General features: G+C 43.4%; 2 protein-coding genes across 10 annotated transcripts in view; both read left to right on the top strand.

The window, feature by feature from the left end:
- The window catches only part of DGKI (diacylglycerol kinase iota), a 251,072-nt gene that overhangs the window by 115,009 nt on the left and 115,310 nt on the right, over positions 1-20,753 (top strand). For all 8 annotated transcript variants that reach the window (XM_079992291.1, XM_079992288.1, XM_079992294.1 and 5 more), the window contains exons 3-6: positions 4,269-4,364; positions 5,351-5,425; positions 10,061-10,117; positions 13,605-13,670. In XM_079992291.1, coding sequence (XP_079848417.1) covers positions 4,269-4,364; positions 5,351-5,425; positions 10,061-10,117; positions 13,605-13,670 — 294 coding nt within the window. The remainder of the gene's footprint in view (positions 1-4,268; positions 4,365-5,350; positions 5,426-10,060; positions 10,118-13,604; positions 13,671-20,753) is intronic.
- The window catches only part of CREB3L2 (cAMP responsive element binding protein 3 like 2), a 298,302-nt gene that overhangs the window by 211,270 nt on the left and 66,279 nt on the right, over positions 1-20,753 (top strand). The window lies entirely within an intron of this gene.

Raw genomic sequence — 20,753 nt, 5'->3', positions numbered from 1 at the left:
AGTACTCTGACTGTGGAATGCAAAACAAAGCCTTGTGACTGCGTTTGCTGCTCAGTGAGGGAAATAGAAACCAACAGTCAGGAGGGGGGACGGTGAGGGAGGGAGTAGACAGGTGGCAGCGAGTGGGTGCTTGAGGGATGGGGTGAGCGGGTGGGCAGTAGCAGAGGTGGGTGAGAGCAGGCGAACGACAGGAGTGGTGGGATGGTGCAGGGTCTGTGTGCCAATTTGCTGTCCCAAAACATTGGAGGGCATTTGACTGGCTTAAAGCACAGTTAGGTCATTCTTTTATTCTGTTCAGATCAAAGCAGGAAAGGCATGAAAAAGTAGAACTTCATAATAAATTACAGGACCGATACAGGATATGGATTGGGTCTAACATAGTGTGTACACTCATACCTCGGGTTACAGACATTTCAAGTTGCATTTTTTCAGGTTACGGACCGCCGAAACCCAGAAGTACTGGAACGGGTTACTTCCAGGTTTCGGCGGTCACGCTTTGCGCATGCACAGAAGCGCCGAATCACAACCTGTGCGTAGACTCACCGCTGTGGGTTGCAGACACTGCGGGTTGCGAACGTGCATCCCACATAGATCACGTTCGCAGCCCGAGTGTCCACTGAACACCAGTTTCTAAGCCAGCAGTGAGAGTGAACTGAATGCAAAATAAATGAGAGTGCACACACTGCCTTTTTCTAATTGTGTAGATCTGCTTTCCTAAACGTCAGTAATTGCTGTGACCTCATTCATTAACTAAAATGAGAGCGAGGGCATCCATGTGATGTAATTGTTACAGTGTGTTGAACTAAGACCTGGAATACCAGTGTTTAAATCTTCACCATGAAGCTCCCTGGGTGCCCTTGGGCCCATTGCCATCTCTCAACCTGACTTACCTCACTGCATTGCTCTTAGCATAAAATGGGGAATGGGGAGGTGTGCCAGATTGAACTCCTGGGAGGGAAGATGAGATAAATATAAATTTTAAAAGCCTGGAAGAGTCTAGCTTATCCCGAAATGGATGAAGAGAACCTTGCTCACAGGCTTAGCTTCATAATCTTGGGTTCTACAAGGACTAGAGGCTGTTTTTAAAGAAGAAAGCTATATATCTGGGGAATATAGCTTAGTCAGCTAGGGGGCAACTGTAATATCCCTTCTGGATGTCAATTGGTGGAAGTAGTAAAGATAAACTTGCCTCTCCCTGCTGTCTTTCTTTGCCGTTCAGGTGGATATTACGATGGATATTCTGACTGAGAGGTCACTCTTGGCTGATCACAGGGATCATGACAGGACATAAGGAAATATGGCAGTTTCTAAGTTTAAGCCTTGATAGGTCTGTTGGCTGAAAAAAATAGCACAATTTAAATTGTACCTTCAGTGGCCTAGGAAGCTATATTTGACTGCGGAGGACCAACATAATAGGCTCTTGACGAAGCACCCTTTTACGTTTCCCCTCGTGGGAATGGTGGTGTAATTTACAAGGGCAATCGAGAATCCAGTGCTCTCACCTTTTCAAGAACGTCTGCATGAAGAGAAATGAGATGTCTTCCCAACTGGATTGTAGAAATAGGCCATGCTTACCTGTAGAAAAAAATCTAGCTAGGGATGTTATGAAGAAACGATGTGCACTAGAATCGGGAAAGGCAGATAGACTCTTTTCAATGTAAATATTGTTTTAAATCTTTTCTTTAAAAATATATATTTGATGGCCTGGTTGCAAAACGTTTTTCTGACCCCCCCCCCCAATATATAGTTTAAATAATGTTGTTTTGGGAAAAGCTACTTCACAGAGCAAGTTAAAGGATTTGCTGAAATGGAGTAAGAATTTGTCCTTTTTCTCACTAGTCTCACTAGTCTGCCCCATTTCTTTAATGAGCTACTTTTATAGTAAGATAAATTCCTCTTTCAGCACACTGAAACTATCAGTATATTGAAAATGGTTTAGAAAGACACAAAGCTGTGCAGTTAATTGAAAGTAATCTGCTGTTGGACACCATCTGGTTGGAAAGCAACAATATTGCTCGTGACTTCTTTTTTTTTTGCAGTGCAGAAGCCAAACTATTAGGCGTGATCAATGCATTTTGTATCATGTTGCAGTTCTGGGTGCTCTTTGCTTAAAGCAGAACATCATAATTTTTTTGTTTTAAATTAAGCTGGTATTATGGAAGGAAGGAAGCTGGAGTCCCCTTTAAGCTGCATTATTATTATTCTGGGTTATGGTTGTTTGAAAATAAATATCCTCAGTTTAATATTAGTTAGTTATAGCTCACTTTCCCTCCAGTCTTGGAACCTACCTGGGAACATGTGGTAATTCCAAGGTGGTCACCCATCCTGCCATTGAACCACCCCAGGTGGCTTTGTGGTGGCTTCATGTGCCTTCAGACCATACCCTGGGACCAAGGTTCCAAAAAAAGCTCAGATGACCATGGAATGTTCTTCAGAGACACAGTGTAGGCACCTTCTCCCTCACCAGCCGAAAGGAATCCAGAAGCCACCATCTATAGATCATCCTTCTCTAGCCTGATGCTCTCCAGATGTTTGGGGCTAAAACTCCAAACGTTCTAGCAAGGATGGTTCAAAGTGTCTGGAGGGCACCAAGGTGGGGAAGGCCAGTCTATAGATGCACACAAAAATCTTGAAGCACAGACTTGCTGGAGGTGCCACCTGTCAAATGTGAAGAACGAAAGCCTTAACTGCTTCTGACCATTAGCAATCCCCACTGCACATTTCAAAAAAGTACCATGTAATGCCTTTGGCAAATAATGTCTACCCATGAATTCAACCCTACGTTCAGATTTTATACATGGTTGTGGCATTTCATGCTTTCCGATCTGCCTTTTGGGTCTGCAAAGATGGGAAAGCTTGATCGAAAATGTCTCTTTTCTCTTGAGTTTTATTATAAATAGTGGCTTTTGTGGTCCTAAAAGCAAGTTATGGATAGTTATCAGATAAAAACTAGAAGACATATTTGATACATTCCTTATGACTAGCACAGCTGGTTGGTGTCTTCCTTCTGTTTGAGCACGACAGGCAATGATGCTCTCTGGGCATTATGGGATGCAGAGTGGGACAAACAGAAAGTGAGCCCATGAATGCTGGAATGATTGTATATATATATATATTATAACTAGTGCTGTGCTGAAAAATTTCCCCTTCTCCTCCTCCTCCTCCTCCTCCTTCTATCATTTCCCATCAATTGATGAGGAAAGCATTTGCATTCAAACATAATCAAAGTGGATAAAATGTTGGGTGAAATTCTCATAGATGGGTGCAGGATTTTTGTCACAATTACCTTACTTACCTTTGATGTGCTCAAGGGGTGTTTGTGAATCTTCTTTCATTCATTCAACACACAATCTCACCCAAAGGCTCTGCAGCCTTCACAGGTGTCTATGCTTCAATTAAAGCCTGGAGGAAGACATCATGATGCATCATGGCTGCAAAGTGCAGAAGAAATATTTACTGGAAAGAAAAAAGCACATGTTGCCCCTGGCCACCTGGCAACAAGAAGTAAACTTAACCTCACACACAGAACAATCCTAAAGATACTCTGTGGTGCCCTGAGAATGAAGTGGGAAAATGAAATTCTGTTTAGCGGGGGCGGGGGGGGGGAACCATTGAGAAATTGGAATATGCAATATGAATGTGTCAAAGGATGTTGGGCAGAGGGAAGTATTGATAGCTCCAAAGTTATGCTTCATAACGAGAAGTGGGGAATGTGTTAAATAAAAGAACACTGGGCTTTTTCCACACTAGTAAAGTCCAGACATGAACCTTGTTCATGGAATGTAGTTTTCACCCTTGTGGATGGAATATGGCTTTCAATTTGTCTTGAATGTTTTATATTTTTTAAAAGAAAAAAAGGTGTGCTTTTTGGTTGTCACTGCAGCTTTTTTGCATTTTGAAAAGCAGATTGAAAAATGTAATAAATGCTCAAGCAAATATCAAAAAATCCCCAAACTGCATCAGACTTACAGCTGATCTTGATAAAGTAAGGAAGACTCCTGTATTTTAATATGCTTTTCAATGTTTCTCCAAAAGTAAGAACCATTGAGTCCAAGAGGACTTACTTCCAAGTAAGTATGCATAGGTTTGTACTGTAAAACCCTGTATCAGGGAGAATCTGGTCTATAATTTGAAGGCAGCTCCTGAAATGTTTACCTTGGGTCTTCTTGCTATTAAACATTACTCATAATGACTATACAGAAGGTTGGTTTTCCCCATCCCTCTGAGTAGCTAACTGAATGAATGAAAAAACATTTTCATTTTCTCAGGAAAATGCAGTGAATGGCGAACATCTCTGGCTAGAGACAAACGTTTCCGGGGACCTGTGCTACCTGGGGGAGGAGAGCTGCCAGGTTAAGTTCTCTGTAAGTGTTCCTTTTTCTCCCATAATTTCTACCCCAGTGTTCATATGGCCCTAGCTGTGTGAACAGACTCAGGGATGGATGGGTACATCCATTTAAGTATTCAGGGAATGTGTATAGTTGGGGGACAGGGGAAAGCCTGCTGTATTGACACTGCTCCCTTCTGTATGTGTTCCCTCAATGCACAGAGGAATAACGGCACAATTGTTTTATGTATGATCTGCATGATCCCTGCACATACAGTAGGAAACTGTTTGTATAACACCACCTCCTTCAACATGATGCTTTGGATTACAAGCTTGGGAAGCAGCACCCAGCTGTGCGGGAATCACTCTTGCTGGCTGAAAGGGGCTGCTTTGACAAGGCATCCTCTCCAAGGAACATGCTGGTGCATCAGCAGCCAGTAAGACGGAACCCCAGAGATGCCAGCTGATGGGCAGGTGGGTGTGGTTTTGGGAGCGGGGATGCCAGTACAGTGCAAACACACCAACAGGAATGCCAGATTGGCTCTGCTGGTGTATTTGCACTGCACTGACCTCCCCACCACTTTGCCTCTTCCCTTCTCACTCCTATTAAGCAACAGAGACCAACCTGTTGGATAGCTAGTGTAGCCGCTCCATCTTGTTTTCAAGCTACTCCTGCCAGTATACTTTCTTTGAGCAAGCTGCTTTCTAACCACCAATTGAAACCTTTTACTATTCGTTCCAAACATCTTGGCAATTCAATGTTTACGAGTGCTTTTATTTATACTGTAACCTGAATGTTTCTTGCCTAACTACTGAGCAAGTCACAGATAGATAGGGTAGAAGTTTTATTATTTTGACAACAAAGCACATTGTCCAATTGCATACTGTCAACCAGGAGCAGAAAATCTTGAATGCATGACAAGAATAAAAGTGGGAGGGAGCGTGGAAGAGCAAGAAAAATGTTCACACCATATTATCTCCTCCTATATTGATGAGCATATGGGTACTATATATATATTTCAGAAATCAGCTCTTCGAAGAAAATGTGCTGCTTGTAAGATTGTCGTCCACAATGCATGCATGGAGCAGTTAGATAAGGTAAGATGGTGCCACCTGCTGGGATATTTGTGCCAGGGAACAAGCTTAGGCAAAAGTCCCTCTTATTTACTTGCATAATATTACTATATATGACATTTTGACCTGTAAGGCTAATGCCAGGTCTTTCACCAAAGCAATAATTCTCCATCCATCATAAACTACCCCTACTCCTGCAAAAAGAAAAGAAAAGAAAATGTGAAGAATCTTTTAGTAGTGATGAATTCTAGAAGAGCAGCCATACTGGTTTGCAGGGGAAAGCAATGTCTCCAGGAACCTGCAGCATTTGTTACCTGAAAGTTTTTGTTGTTCAGAAATGCACTGAATGCAATGTGATGAATTAGGCTCTTGCTTATGGAAGCTTGTTCCACAAATTAAATGACTGGCCTTCCTACTGCCCAAAGGGCTCTCTGATATTATTTTACATCTGCAAGTTTTTGTGTTACCCAGAAATCCTCACTGGGTAGAATCGGGATGGACAGATTATGCTAGAGTCAGATTTTCTTTGGGGTGGCATTTCTTTTTGGTCATGTGTGCTTCTTTTTTGAGTCCAGGAGGAAGTGGATTGGTATCCATGTAGGAAAGCCATTTCATAAGGAATCCTATGAATCCAAAGGGGTGATCTGCATTACTTTCTTGCACCAAGAGCAAAGAGACCCCTGGCATTTTAAACACCCATACACAATCAGCATAAAGACCCACCAATATGAAACTATACATGTAATTTACAACCTCCGCAGTAAACATTAATAATACTAGAACTATGAAAAATAATGCTATGGAACAACCGGTTTTAGTTTCAGTGCTATTTTTCATTGTCATATTTGTCATTTTCTGGAGTACATTACAAGTATATTTTCATTTTTCAAGGTCTGTTTGCTCTTTTTGTTTGATACGCAGGGACCCTTATTGTATATTCATTCTGCTGCACCTTAACACGTTTACTGCAGCAGAAGCTTTTGTGGTCTGGAGATGACTTTGGCCACATTCACACCATTCATCTAAAACACCAGAGTTCTCTGGGAAAAGGGATTGGTTTGTTAAACTACTCTGTAAATTGTAGCTATGGGAGTAGGGTAGCCATATTTTGAAGAGCAAAAAAGAGGATACATTTGCCAATTTCTACTTTTAGCTATGGATCACTATGACGACTATCGTTTTAAATACCTCTACTACATGTAGGCTATAGAAGCTGTGATATATTGCTAGTAGCAATGCTCTTAACTTACAACAAAATAATAATAATAATAATAATAATAATAATAATACATATTGCTCACTCACTTGCCACATGAAAGTATTTGGGTTCATGTTCACATCTTTGTGAACATAAGTGTGCACAGAACAATTAAACTTTTTAACATGTACATATGGACTCTCCTTAAGGGCAGGGGAATATTAACTCTTGCTTCCAGACTTCTTCTTCAAGATCTTGTAGCAGAGTCAGTGTCATTTTAGTTCAGCCACAAGAGAAGGGATTTCTACAGTATGACGCTAGTTTAAGATGATGCTCTTTTGTGATTCTCTGCTGCTAACTAGCTTAGCCGGGTGCCTTAGATCTGAGTCTAATGCACTAAAAAAAAAAATCTTGGGTTACTGTAAACAAAAAAACCAAACCAAAAATCCCAAGCATTTTGCCAAATTAAAAAAAACTGCCCAGACAGAAATTTTAATCCTGAAAAAGAGGACATGTCCTGGAAAAAGAGGACACATGCCAACCCTATATGGGAGAGAAATAAGAGTCTCCTGACAACTCCTAGCCCCCTTAACAGACTACAGCTCCCAGAATTCTTTGAGGGAAGCCATGACTGTTTAAAGTGGTATGGCACTGCTTTAAATGTATAATGTGAATGTGGCCCTAATCTGATGCATAAATAAAAATTGGTGGATATGTGTGTAACATCAAAATACACATGACTTCTTTTTTCTGTTACTGTGCAGAGCAGGGGAAGCATTAGAGGGTAGCAGAACAGCAGGTTCTGAAATGAAATGCTGGTTGAATTTTCTTGCTGACCTTTACCGGGAATTATAATCATTTCTTCCTACAAGTTCAGTACTGATGACATCTAGCGGAGAGCCACATGCCTCCAGACACAAAAGATTCTGAAATAGCCAGGTTAGTTAGTTTATAAAGGAAAGAAACCCCAAGGTCAATCCGGCATATAAATCTGCCTCAAACTTTATCTTGTGGCAGCGGCTAATCCATTGCCTGGCCCAGTGCCCAGCATCTAGGCTGAATTTTAAACAATATGATTACAATTTAGATAGCTTTCCTATCTTGGCAAGATCTATAGAAGGGTCAAAAGCTTAATGGTAGCATTTGAGGCGGCTTAACGGCTTGGAGTGGGGTGCGCTGGCATGCATTCTCCAGGCCATATGTAGGTCAAGAGTACTTGTATTTTTTGCTTGGTCACAGAATCTCAACTTTCATTTTAAGAAACAAACAAGCAAGCAAAAGTGACTCTCTAGGTTTCAGGGTTGCAGAAGCAGGGTTAGACCCAGACTTCACTCCCGTGGGCTGGAATGTCACACAGGATGAACAATTGAAGGTGGAGAGACTGTCCTTCCAGATGTCATAGAGTCATAGAATTGGAAGGGACCTTGAGGATCATCTAGTCCAACCCCTGCAATGTCATTGGACTCCAACTCCCATCAGCCCCAGCCAGCATGACCAATGGTGAGAGATGATGGGAGCTGTACAGCAACTCTGATTTGCAATATCTAGTTCTGGCTTTGGTGTCATACAGGATGTACAACATATTCATATGGTAATAGAGGCCCCCACCAGAAACTACAATTTTCCTCTATACTATATGCTTTGGAAGAATGTGTATTTCTAATGATTTCCAGCAGTATGCTCAATATGCCACTGTAAGAGACACAAGTACCTCAGAAGCCTGAGTTTTATATTTGTTTTTCAGGCATTTTGCTGACATTAGCGTTTGAATTCTGACACTATATATGCACATCTGTCACTGTCAAGAGGGGATGAACTTTGTTCATGGAAATGATTTATGAATTGTTAAATGCCTCAGCATAAGAACTTAGCTAGCAAACTAACCGTAGCCCTCATTCTATGCATTTAGTCCTGTCTTATGACGTGCAGATGTGCTGTTTTTATTGTCCATAATGCAAAGCATGACATGTTTAAGAGGTTTTTTTGGGGGAAGCATGAACTGTAATGAACATTTAAAGAAAAGGGGGCAAGAATCAGAGGTAGAGCACCTGCTTTGTAACAAGAAAGTCCCAGCATCTCCAGGTAAGGCTGGGAAAGACCGCAGCCTGAAATTCTGGAGCAATGGAGTGTATGAGGTGTTAGGGGAGGAGTAGTACAGTGGTACCTCAGGTTACAGATACTTCAGGTTACAGACTCCACTAACCCAGAAATAGTATCTCAGGTACTATTTGCTTCATGATGAGAACAGAAATTGCACGATGGCAGTGAGGCGGCAGTGGGAGGCCCCATTAGCTAAAGTGGTACCTCAGGTTAAGAACTGTTTCAGGTTAAGATTGGACCTCCAGAACGAATTAAGTTCTTAACCTGAGGTACCACTGTAGCTCTGGTAGGGAACACTTCATCCTCCTTCTGGGATAGTTCGTTCACCATTGGTCCCTACCCTGCACTCGGCTCTCACCTGTGGCTCCTAGAAGCTGTCAGTGTGTGACAGCAGCCACCCCACGGAAAATGGCTTCACCTGGCTGGCTCAACCAGGAGAGAGTAGCTGACGGGTCTCCAACTGTCGGTGACTTAGGGACTTCCTTTGCATGTGAAGACAGGCTCTGGCAGATTGAGTGTAGAAGACCAATAGCCGGCCCAGTAGCCAGGAAGGTGGTTTCTGTATGTGCCATAGAGGGAAGTGAGGGACCAATGGGGCTGATCAATGGGGTAGCCCATCTTGGAGAAGGAAGGCTCTGATCCTAAACCTCTGCCACCTTGTAAGATACCTTCAAGAGAAGAAAAGGCTAAGGAGTGAACCCCACACAAATAATCCAGAGCAGAACCCCTAAAACGGTGGGATGGCATCTTGTATGCCTCCTTCCCGCAACTCCTGCAGCCAAGCTGGTGCCAAACGTATTGCTCTGCGCACACACGACTGCACACCCTTGCTAGATTTTTGCAGCTGCTGGGCAGGTGGTCCGATGGATTCCTCCAGCAATCCTGGTGGATTGGCTAAGGCACCTTGTGGCTTGCAAGTAAATGGGGCAGCTGTTTCGTGGTGGCACTGGGCCCCTACTCCAAGGACCAGGTCCAGAACAAGCATATCACCTGTACTCCCGCCAGTCAGCTACCCAGTCCTAGAGATCCCTTGCCATCCAAAGTGGACCAATACTGAGTCTGTATTATACTGAGCCTGGAACTATAGGAACATAGGAAGTGGCCTAGGAAGGGAGACCACCGGTCCACCTAGCTCAGTACTGTCTACAATATCTGGAAGAGGTTCTAAAGGGTTTCAGGCAGCCCTACCGGAAGATGTTGCTAGGCATCAAACCTAGGACTTTCTGCATTCAAAGTGGATGCTCTCCAACTAAGTTACAGCCCTTTACCACCTCTTTTGGGTGCTTGGGAGGGGTGGCCTGTTTCATCATGGGGATAGGCCTGCCATTATTACTCCTGTCTGCTTGCTTCTCACCTGGCAGATTAACTTTCGTTGCAAGCCAACTTTCCGAGAAGGCGGCTCTAGATCTCCCAGAGAGGTGAGTGGTTTGTGAACGTTACCTATGAGTCTCTTTGCAGGATTGTGGCCCATAAGCAACTGCTTCATTCTTGGGGGGGGGGGGGATCCTTTCAGATCCAGTGGAGCTTTGGAAACTGCTTCTCTGCTTTTCAGTTTCTCCTGGTGCTCAGCCTCCCAGGCTGAAAACCAGAGAGTGTTAATAATAATAATAATAATAATAATAATAATATTTATACCCTACCCTCCCCCGCCAAGACCGGGCTCAGTGTGGTTAACACCGGATATAGAACAATTGATTGAAATACAACTTAAAAAACAAGATTAAAATACAACTTTAAAATGCAGCCTCATTTCAGCAGAAACTCAAAAACGTCAAGTCTTCACCAAGGCTAACTATCCAGACCGGTCCTACATGGGCCAGAAAAAAGCCAGGGAAGTCCCCAAGTAGGAGTTCCATCACAGAAGGAAAAAGGAAAAAAGAAAGAGGGGAAGGGGATCAAGTTAATTCCAAGCCAAAAGCCAGGCGGAACAACTCTGTCTTACAGGCCCTGCGGAAAGAAATCAGATCCTGCAGGGCCCTGGTCTCATATGCCTTTAAATCCTAAAAACAGCAGGCAAGCGCTGCCTTTCGCCTCCCTGGTTCTGCTGTGCATCCTCTCCTTCATCTCTTGTGACATGCAGGACTTTAGGAATGCCACATGGGAGGTGGAGATATTTGGTGGGGCTGAAGGAAGGAGACAGGGGAAGCACAGCAGAAGAATGAATACAAAATGTCAAAGGTGCACTTGACATGGTTCAAATGGGCTTCTTCAGGTCGTCCCCCACCGAACCACTTTAAAAGGCAGTTTTGCTTGCTGTTTGGGAGAAGTCTTAGACTTTGATTTGATTTCGATTTATTATATTTCTCTGCCACTTTTCATTCGAATGAACCCCAAAGCAGCTTACGAAGAACAAATAATAATGATATAATAAAACATAATAGAGCATCACAAATACAGCGCAAATCATACAGAATAATTAACAAATCATCAGTGAAACAGATACGATGTGTAAAACACTGTTAACAAAGCAACAACAACTGAATAATAATCCAAACAGTGGCTTTAAAGCATTATATGATTAACAAATCAATGCAGCATTTATAATCTATAAAACAAAATAAACAACATGAAGACAATAGCAACCAAAGAATAAACTAAGCACTGTTAAGCTAATACACACTCTCCACATCTTGACTCATAATTTTCATTTTATTTGGCTCATTAAAATACACATACATATAATACCTGTGGCAGCAACTCCCTCTTTGAAGGTTCCTCAGGCTGCAGGTGGGGCAACACAGGTGAGAAACCAACCACGCCCTGGTGGCAAACAGTGTCTCCTTCCCCTCACAGTTCTTCCTCTGGAAACAGCTCCCTTATGAAGGCTTCTAGGGCTGGAGGGTAAAGCAAGGCAGGTAGAAAAAGCTATTGCCTGCTGGCCAACACAGCATCTCTCTCCCCTCATCAAATTGCTTGAGCAGAACCTTGAAGAAGCTGCTTCAGTTGTCCACTGGGGAGCGGAGAAGAAGACCACGGGATCATAAGCACTCTCCAGGATGGGGAATTCAGCCCAGAATACTAGATACACTAGTTGTGTATCATTTGCTCCTGATACCTGCTTCATGAGAAACTGGGCTCATTCTGAAAAGAGAAGCACGTTGCAGATTGATTGACAGCAGCATGGCTTAGTGCATATGTAGTCTTAAAGCTCATTCACACTTCCATTTGCCTATCTGCTTTCTCCCAGGAAAACCCATGGCTGACCATTGAATTGGAGCAAACATTGATTGGGTTTCCCGCAGTTTGTCGGTCATTTCAATTTAGTGCTACAGTGTGTATTCTCCAGGGGAAAGTGCTGAGACAAAGGCAAAACCACTTGGACTCCTATTTTCTAGGCATGGGATAAGCAGGAGTGTGGGCGAGCCCTCAGTGTCCCAAAGAACAGAAATCCAGCCCAGCTCCTGCAAGGCCTATAGAGCAGTTTACACACAGGTCTGCTGCCCATGATTTTGCCTTGAAAGATGGAGTCAAGAATGTGGATTAGGCCTAGGAAGATGAGTAACCATGGAGCATAAATAGCTAGTAGATAATTCAGGGAGCAGGACCAAATCCTTCAGAAACCATCTGGTGCAGACATAGCCTTAAAAAAAATAAATCATTTAATTTTACTTTTCATTTGTATGCCACCTTTCTATATTACTATGTGCAAGGCGATTTACAACAACAGAATATACAACAAAGATCATATACCTTATAATAATCTGATCCAATGTGACAAAGTCATAAAAAACATAACTTTAAATTAAACAACTTATATCAAGTAAAGTAATATTTAACAATATATTCGAATATAACAGTGCACAATAAAATTAACTCACAAAGTATCAGTAAATAATAAACAGAAATTTGCTCTTAACAGTTACAATAAATGATTGCTAAACTATAACCAATAGAAATAACAGTAAATCACAATGCATAAAAAAGCCACACTACATGCAAAACCATGTGAAAGGATCAAACTGAAATTGCCTTGGTTGCACTGGTCGATGATCTCTGGTGGGCTAGGGACCGAGGTGAAAGCTGTTTCCTGGTCCTGCTGGATCTCTCAGCAGCCTTTAACTATTGACCATGACATCTTTCTGGACCGTCTGGAAGAGCTGGGAGCTGGGGGCACTGTTATGCAGTGGTTCTGCTGCTTTCTCCTGGGCTGTGTCCAGAAAGTGGTGTTGAGGGATGAGTGTGCAGACTCCTGGGCTCTCGCTTGTGGAGTGCTTTAGGACTCCATACTCTCCCCAATGCTTTTCAACATCTATATGAGGTTACTGGGAGAGATCATCAGGGGGTTTGGGCTGCATGTTCACCAGCATGAGGATGATACCCAGCTCTACCTCTTCAAATCAGAACTATGGAAGGTAGTGAAGGACCTGTGTGAGTGTCTGAAGGTGGTTGGAGAATGGATATAAATAGTAAAATTACTGTATTTTTTGCACCATAACACTCACTTTTTTCCTCCTAAAAAGTAAGGGGAAATGTCTGTGCGTGTTATGGAGGGAATGCCTACGGGTGGCATGCCTACGGATTTTCCTCCTCTAAAAACTACGTGCGTGTTATGGTCGGGTGCGTGTTATAGAGCAAAAAGTACGGTATTATTATTATTATAAATTGTGTGTGTGACACAACTTATATTTTTTTAAAATGGGATGTGGAGGAATACTGCTTTGAATACCAAAAGCCAAAATGCCTTATTTTATTTTCTGTTATGGAACATCTCTCTCTTATGTGTGCTTCAGAGCAGCTGACAGCTCCTATCCCTTCCTTTCTGAATTGCCTCCCAGCAATGCCAGCGGCGATCTCTAGGCTGCCATATGTGAATGGTGGCTTTGGAATGCAAAGTTCTGCACCGGATGCTGGGCTGTGTTTTCTTGTATTAATTTTATTCCTTGCTTCCACTGCCTCCCCCTGCAGAACTTTGTCCGACATCACTGGGTACACAGGCGGCGGCAGGAGGGGAAGTGCAAGCAGTGTGGAAAGGTAAGGATAATGTCGGGACCAGCACAATTCATCTTGCTGCTTGAAGATGAATCCTGCCTGCCACCACACACCCCAGAGTCCATATACATAGGCCAATCAGATTGGCAATTTATTTTATTGACCAAAAATAAATAAATCTCTGGGTGACAGATGCATTTTAAGCAGGTGCCTAAATGTCAGTACTGTAGGTGCCTACCTGATGTTCATTGGAAGCACATTCCAGGAGGAAGGTGCTAAAATGCACCGATCTTGATGGACAAAAGCTGAACCTTGGGAGCATATGAAACTAAGGTGTCCCTCCTGAGGATTGAAGTGACTGGGCAGGGGGTATATAAGGTAAGGCATTCCCAGAAATAACTTGGTCCTCGGTTGTTCTGGGCCTTATAGCAAGACCTTGAACTTGTCCCAGTAACATATTGCCTGTTGAAACTTATTCCTTAGTGAATCTGAGGGCCGCAAGCAGGGTGTATGACAGGCCTGGGGCACATAGCTGTGGACTCTGACGGAGGGGAGTGACTCAGGAAGAACAGCCAAGGTGTTTTCTGCTGTTCTCCTCAGTTTCTGCCACCTGAGGCAATTGCCTCACTCTGTCCAATGACAGGACCGGCCCTGACTAATATCTACAGCATTTAAAGCTTTGCGTATCATTTATTCATTCAGTTCTCTAGTTGGCCATGCTCCTTGACATAACATCAATTCATTTTAAGGATTAGAGCTTCTCCCTTGTTCTTTTCCTTAATGGTTCCATGAACTTGCTCTGTCCCATATTCCACTCCCCCCTCCAGTTTTTTTAAAACAAAATTGATTTCAGAAAGGAAGCATGTAACATTTGCTGTAGCTTCCAACACCTTTAGTTCATTTCCATCATATATAGTTTCTATTTTGCCCTTGGTTGTCAGGTGATCTCAGGGTGTGATAAATAGCAATACACACACATACACCAGCCTTCCCCCCCAACCTGGTGCTGTTTGAGTGTTTTGGACTACGATTCCCAACATCCCTGGCCATAGGCAATGATGGCTGGGGCTTTGGGGGTTGATGGGAGATGTAGTCTGAAACATCCAAAGAGCGCCAGGTTGGGGTAAGACTATTCTAGGGGATATGAGTAGACTGGGGGAAGTTGGCCCCTTCTTCACACACACATGCATGCATTGTGCTTGCTTGAAGCACATGAAAAGGGCATGCACATGATTCCACCGCTATGCACCAAGATACCTGGATTTACTCTAAATCCCTCTTCACCTGTACTGGCTGGGACTGATAGGTTTTGTAGTCCAAAGCACCATGTTAGGGAAGGCTGATGCACACAGTACAATCATTTGGTAGAGCATTAGTAAACATGAAATAGTATGAAAGATAATAAGTCTGATTGCACAGTGTTCTGATATTGTGCACTGGCAACGCAGGAAGAGCCTTGCAGACTCAAATCTCAAGATTATGAGAGACTTACATGGTTCAAGAGCTGGAAGCCTTAATAAAGCCTTCAGCCCCTCGAGCAATTAAACAATATGATATTCAAAATTGTTATCAATTTGAGGCTTTTCAAATCTGCTTAAATGCCAAGCTCATCTTTCCATGTTCATTACAGCCCCGGTTCTCAAGTTTAGTGAATTAGAAAAAAAAATAAAATCAATTTGCAAGAACTGTGGAAAAGAATCAGAGTCCCATTATCTCCAAGCAGCATCTCTGCCTCTCGCATCACCCAGTCCTCTCAGCCTGTTTTGAATTATTACTTTTTTGTGAAGCAAGATAATTTCACCATCTTTCTTATTCTTTCTTCCCCCACTTCAAAAAAATACCCCAATAACATATCTCTTTATCTTTCTACGTGAACCAATTATAAAGTTCCTGCAGTTTTTGAAGCCTGGCTCTTCACTGCATCCCTAAGAAACAATTTCCTATTATATATGTGTGTGTGTCAGGCAGGAGTTTGGTAAAGGCAGAAGGTATTCAGATGCTGTTGAACCGGGCATAAGATACCTCCAGTTAGTGGGCCACTTTGCCAAGGTGTTGCCCCTCTGTCTTCCACCTAGTGCCATATATTATGTCAGGTATGGGGCAAGTAAGGATGTTGGAGCCTGCCGTTACAAGTGGCACTTCTTTAGGGTAAAATAAAGACGCAGAAAGCCAGCAAATTTTTCCATAATATGAGAGGGCAGCTCATTCAGACTTCTTCTCCTCTCCGGTCACTTTTTATTGTCCTTTGTTCTGTCCAGCCGCATGGCCGTTTGCCAATCTCATGTTACCTCAGCCGGTCAAGGCTTGACACTCCCCTCTCCATATAAGGTAATCATTGCCCAGAGGAATGTCAGGGGGCACCCTGCAAGCCTCTGCCTTGGCTTTATGACTCCCACATGCCCTCTTTCTTTATTTTATTATATCGAGTGCGATAAGCGACTCTTGTAAGGGCGGGAGCGGGCCGCGGACTGGACAACCATGCAGTACACATAGAAATTAAAGAAGGAATACATTGAATACATCAACACAAAATAACGCAAATAACTACTATAATGATCACTAAAATTAATAAATGTCGAAGCCAACTTCCATCCGGAAGCCAAGAATATAAGAATTCTGATTCCAAGCTGCATGGTAGGCTTCCTTTCTAGTTTATAGCCATGCACTTGTGTCACTCCTACAGCACTGAGATTGGTCACTGTATGTTCCTGTAAGAGAACAAGAGCTATTAAAAGTGAATTTCAATGTATATTGACAGTTTGGATTTATGCCCCATGATTCTTTCCCCTCTCTAATTTGAAAACAAATGGAGGCAGGCATACACACCCAACATTTAGAAGCATGCGATAAACTGGTAAACTTAATCATATCTTGTACAAAAATATTATTCCTCCATATTTTATGATAATTTTCTCCCCTAAAAGTCTTATTCAACAAAGCTGTTCTTATAGTTCGAGAGTGGCTGAGCCGTGGATGCTGCCAGCCAGAGTAGGATTCTGACGACTGCGGCTTGCCAGCTGATAAGGTGAAATATGGTGGTTTCAACTGGACTGGGTCGTCTGCTTCTCTTCCTTGTATAACGGTGCAGCAAAGGATGGCAAGGCAAATGATGAGGAAGGCAAACACTGCCAGATGCAGTTCGTGTGTAGCACCTCAAGGTGGCGCATGTGGAAAGGTTTCGATGCTTCATCCACAAAATGCTGACAAAGTGTAGGGGAGTTCCGCATGCTGTGAGACAGGACAACCCACTGATATCGCTGGGTGGGCTGCAGATTGTTATATATTGGCAATGTAAAATCAAACCGTTCCTGTCTGCTGGGGCCAGTGGGATGAAGATGGTTCAATGTGGCCGAAAGTCAATTGTTCAGAAATAAGCTGTTCAGAAACGAGATGGTGCCATTGCTGCGGATTTTCCTTTTGGTGGAGGCCACTGTTCTACCCAAACTGAGGTATCAGTGATCTTGGTTTGCCACGCTGGAAACGTTGTATTGGTGGCTACAGGCTGGTTTTTATTTTGCGCTGCTGCTAGCAGATGAGCTGCTGTACCTACAGACTGACAAATACGAAGCATGGCTGCTGTGTCTGTGGCAGGATTGTGTATTATCGGGCGCAACGCAACCTTACAATCCTCATTTGCATTTTCAAAGGCCAATTGTTTGATAATTATTTGTTTGCCTTCAGGATTTTCAATTTGTCTACTCACTGCTGTAATCAGCCTGTCCATAAAGGAAGAATATGATTCTCTAGGTTCTTGTCTGATTGAACCCCACCTAGACTGAATACTGGAGGGTTCCGGGATTTTTCTCATTGCTTGTTGAGCAGCAAGAGCAGTATCCCTCAATAAGATCTGCAGCAGTGTGGCTTGCACTGAGGCCTGAGCGAAGGGCCCACGCCCCATCATAGCGTCCATCACATCTGCGAGGGTAAGATTAGGATTATTCCCTCTTGCTTGTTGCAGTAAAGCAGGAGCATAAGCACGACAGGCGATTTCCCATTCATGGGCAAACAATACACCTGCTGGTGGGGGTAACACTGTATGTGCCAAAAGCTTGATGTCATCTGGCACCAACAGCTGGGCTAATGTAGCTTCCAAAAGAGCTTGTGTAAATGGAGCTTGCAGTCCATTTGTCCTAACTGACAATTGCAGTTCTTTCAAGATTTTAAAGTCAAAAGGTTGGTGCTGGGCTTGAGTTCCTGCTGGAGCACCAGCAGGGGGCACAATAACAGGGAATGCCATGGTATCCTGTGATAAGGAACAGGCAAGTACTGCACGTTGAAAGGGGGTAGCTTGTTCTGCCGCTGAAAGAGTAGGGTCATTTCCAGCCAGACCACTGTATTTTTGCAGGATTGGGTCCTCTGGTGAGGCACTGTAATCTGGAGGTTTGGGGTCTGGGGCTGCTGGCAAAACAAGTGCTGGAACACATGGCATAACAGCATGCTGAATTAAGGAAGCTGAAGGTTGTGTTTGCAATGCAGCCATGGAGATATTTTTTGGTGATAAAGAGCCCATAGCATATCGAATTTTACACCAAGCATTTAAAATTCGAACACCTATGCTGGGATGTCCATGAAAATGTGCTCCAATCTTATCCCATTGTTTTAGTTCCCAAGTCCCATTTGCAGCAAACCAGGGGCAATGCTCATCGATGGCTTGAATGAGCTGTATCAAATCACCATCAGGAACTTCCAATTTGTTGGAGGAGAGGAGAAATTTTAAGTCTCTTAAAAATTTCTGTTGGGGAGTAGTCAAAGAGGTGCCCATGTTTCTAAAATCAATATAAAAGGGATCAAACTCACCAGGGATCTTTTTTTAAAGATGTATAAGCGCTTTGAAATCCTTGCCGGACGTGGTGAGCCGATGATATCCACTGCTTGGATCGAAAGTCCTCTCACAGTGTCTTTTAAAATCCTCTTAGTCTGCCTCAGACTGTTTCCTTTAAGTTGCTTCTCATGGTTCTCTTTGAAGTTCGAAGTCAGTCTCACACTGCTTCCTTTAGCCTGCCTCTTTTCTTTTAAGTTTTCCTCTTCTTTTAATTGAGCCTCCTCTTCTTTTAATTGAGCCTCAGAGAGGGCACCACTTGTTGGAGCCTGCCGTTACAAGTGGCACTTCTTTAGGGTAAAATAAAGACGCTGAAAGCCAGCAAATTTTTCCATAATATGAGAGGGCAGCTCATTCAGACTTCTTCTCCTCTCCGGTCACTTTTTATTATCTCCTTTGTTCTGTCCAGCCGCATGGCCGTTTGCCAATCTCATGTTACCTCAGCCGGTCAAGGCTTGACACTCCCCTCTCCATATAAGGTAATCATTGCCCAGAGGAATGTCAGGGGGCACCCTGCAAGCCTCTGCCTTGGCTTTATGACTCCCACATAAGGATGTGACTGGGTCCAAGGGGTGGGAGTAGGAGGTGCTGTCAATCAAGTCCTGCGCACAGTGCTTTGCAAGCACTGGCATTGAGTCTGTGTGGGCAAAGCGGGTCACCTGACATCTGATGTCAGGTGATTGACAGATGGGAGGCTTTACCCAGTGGTCAAACTATCCCCACAGGGATGGGGCAGATAAGGCTCCAGTCTAGTAGCCAGATCCAGTTCCCCACACCTGTGTTGAAAAATGGGCAGAGGCTGTAGCTGGGTTCCAAAGAGCATGTACGAGGTCCAAGTTTTGATTATTGTTGCTTGCAAATAAAGCAGGTCCTCTGGTTAAAGAGGGCAGAATACTTGGACATTTGCTCATGTCCCCAAATCAACAAGTGACCCTCTGTGCTCCTGCTCTTACCATTTCACAGTGTTATCATCCATAGACCTAGACAAGCTTCAGAAAAGGGCAACCAAAATGATTAATGGGATGGAGAGACTCCCCCCTGAGGAAAGGTTGCAGAGTTTTAAAATATTTTTTTATTTTCACAATTTATTTTCACAATTGAATTCCACAATTTTCACAATTGAATTCCACATTTAATCACAATAGTACTTCCCCCTCCCACCCCCAAATTCACAAATATTTTTTTCAAAACCTTATCTTTGAGGTTCTTTAGACCTCACGACTTCCCTCCATTCCCTCTTCTTGGTTCTTTATATAGACAGAATTTGAGTTTGAGACTTTTTAGTTTAGAGGGAAGGCAAGAGGCGACATGTTATAAATGTATGCATGGCATGGAGAAAGTGAATAGAGAAATGCTTTTCTCCCTCTCTCAAAGCACTGGGGCTCATGTACATCCAATGTTGGTGAATACAGAAAGATTCAAGACAGATGAAAGGATGTACTTCATGCAGCGCATAGTTGAAGTATGGAACTTGCTTGCACAGAATGCAGCGATGGCCAACAACGTGGATGACTCTAAAAGAGGACTAGACAAATTCATGGAGGAGAAGGCCACCAGTGGCTGCTAGCTGTGATGACTAGGCTCTGCATCCAAGGTTAGAGGCAGTGATGCCTCTGAATACCAGTTGCTGGAAGTCACAGAAGGGGAAAGTGGTCTTGTGCTTGGGTCCTACTTGTGGGTTTCCCACAGGCATCTGGTTGGCCACTATAAGAAAAGGATGCTTGACTTGACGGACCACTGGCCTGATGCAGCAGGGCTCATCTTACCTTCTTATTTCTGCTTTGCACAAAGTATGCAAGGAGTTCAGATGCAGCCAAAAAGAATTCTAAGTTTGCACGCCCTGCTTCTACAAGGTTGGGGGAGATGACTGAGGATGCCGTGCTGGAGACTTCATCTGCAAAAAAATCCTGAAGGCATCAGGGCTTAGAAGAAACAATACCAGAGACTGGACATCTAGATTTAAGTCTCATTAACATTATGGGTGAATTGCCCATTGGATGAAGTTTCCCCAGAAATGGATTCTCTTATACCTCCATTGCACCATTTAAAAAGCAGGGCCGGTCCACTCATAAGGCAAGCTGAGGCAAGTACCTCAGGCAGCAGGTTCCACAGGGATAGAAGATCTGACCTTCAGGGAATGCCTTGCTGTTGCTGCTACTGCAGCTGCTACTGTAGCAACAGCTGTGACATGCTCCTGGGAGGCCAGATCTGCTGTCTCCTTGGCAGCCCCCCTATTTTATCTGCCCCTTGGTGGTCCTACCACAATTTAATCAAGGTCTGGTTGACAAAAGAGGAAGATACTCCCC

This window comes from Podarcis cretensis (assembly GCF_951804945.1).
Source record: "Podarcis cretensis genome assembly, chromosome: 10".
In the NCBI taxonomy this organism is placed as follows: domain Eukaryota; kingdom Metazoa; phylum Chordata; class Lepidosauria; order Squamata; family Lacertidae; genus Podarcis; species Podarcis cretensis.
This window is presented reverse-complemented; position numbering and strand designations above follow the sequence as displayed.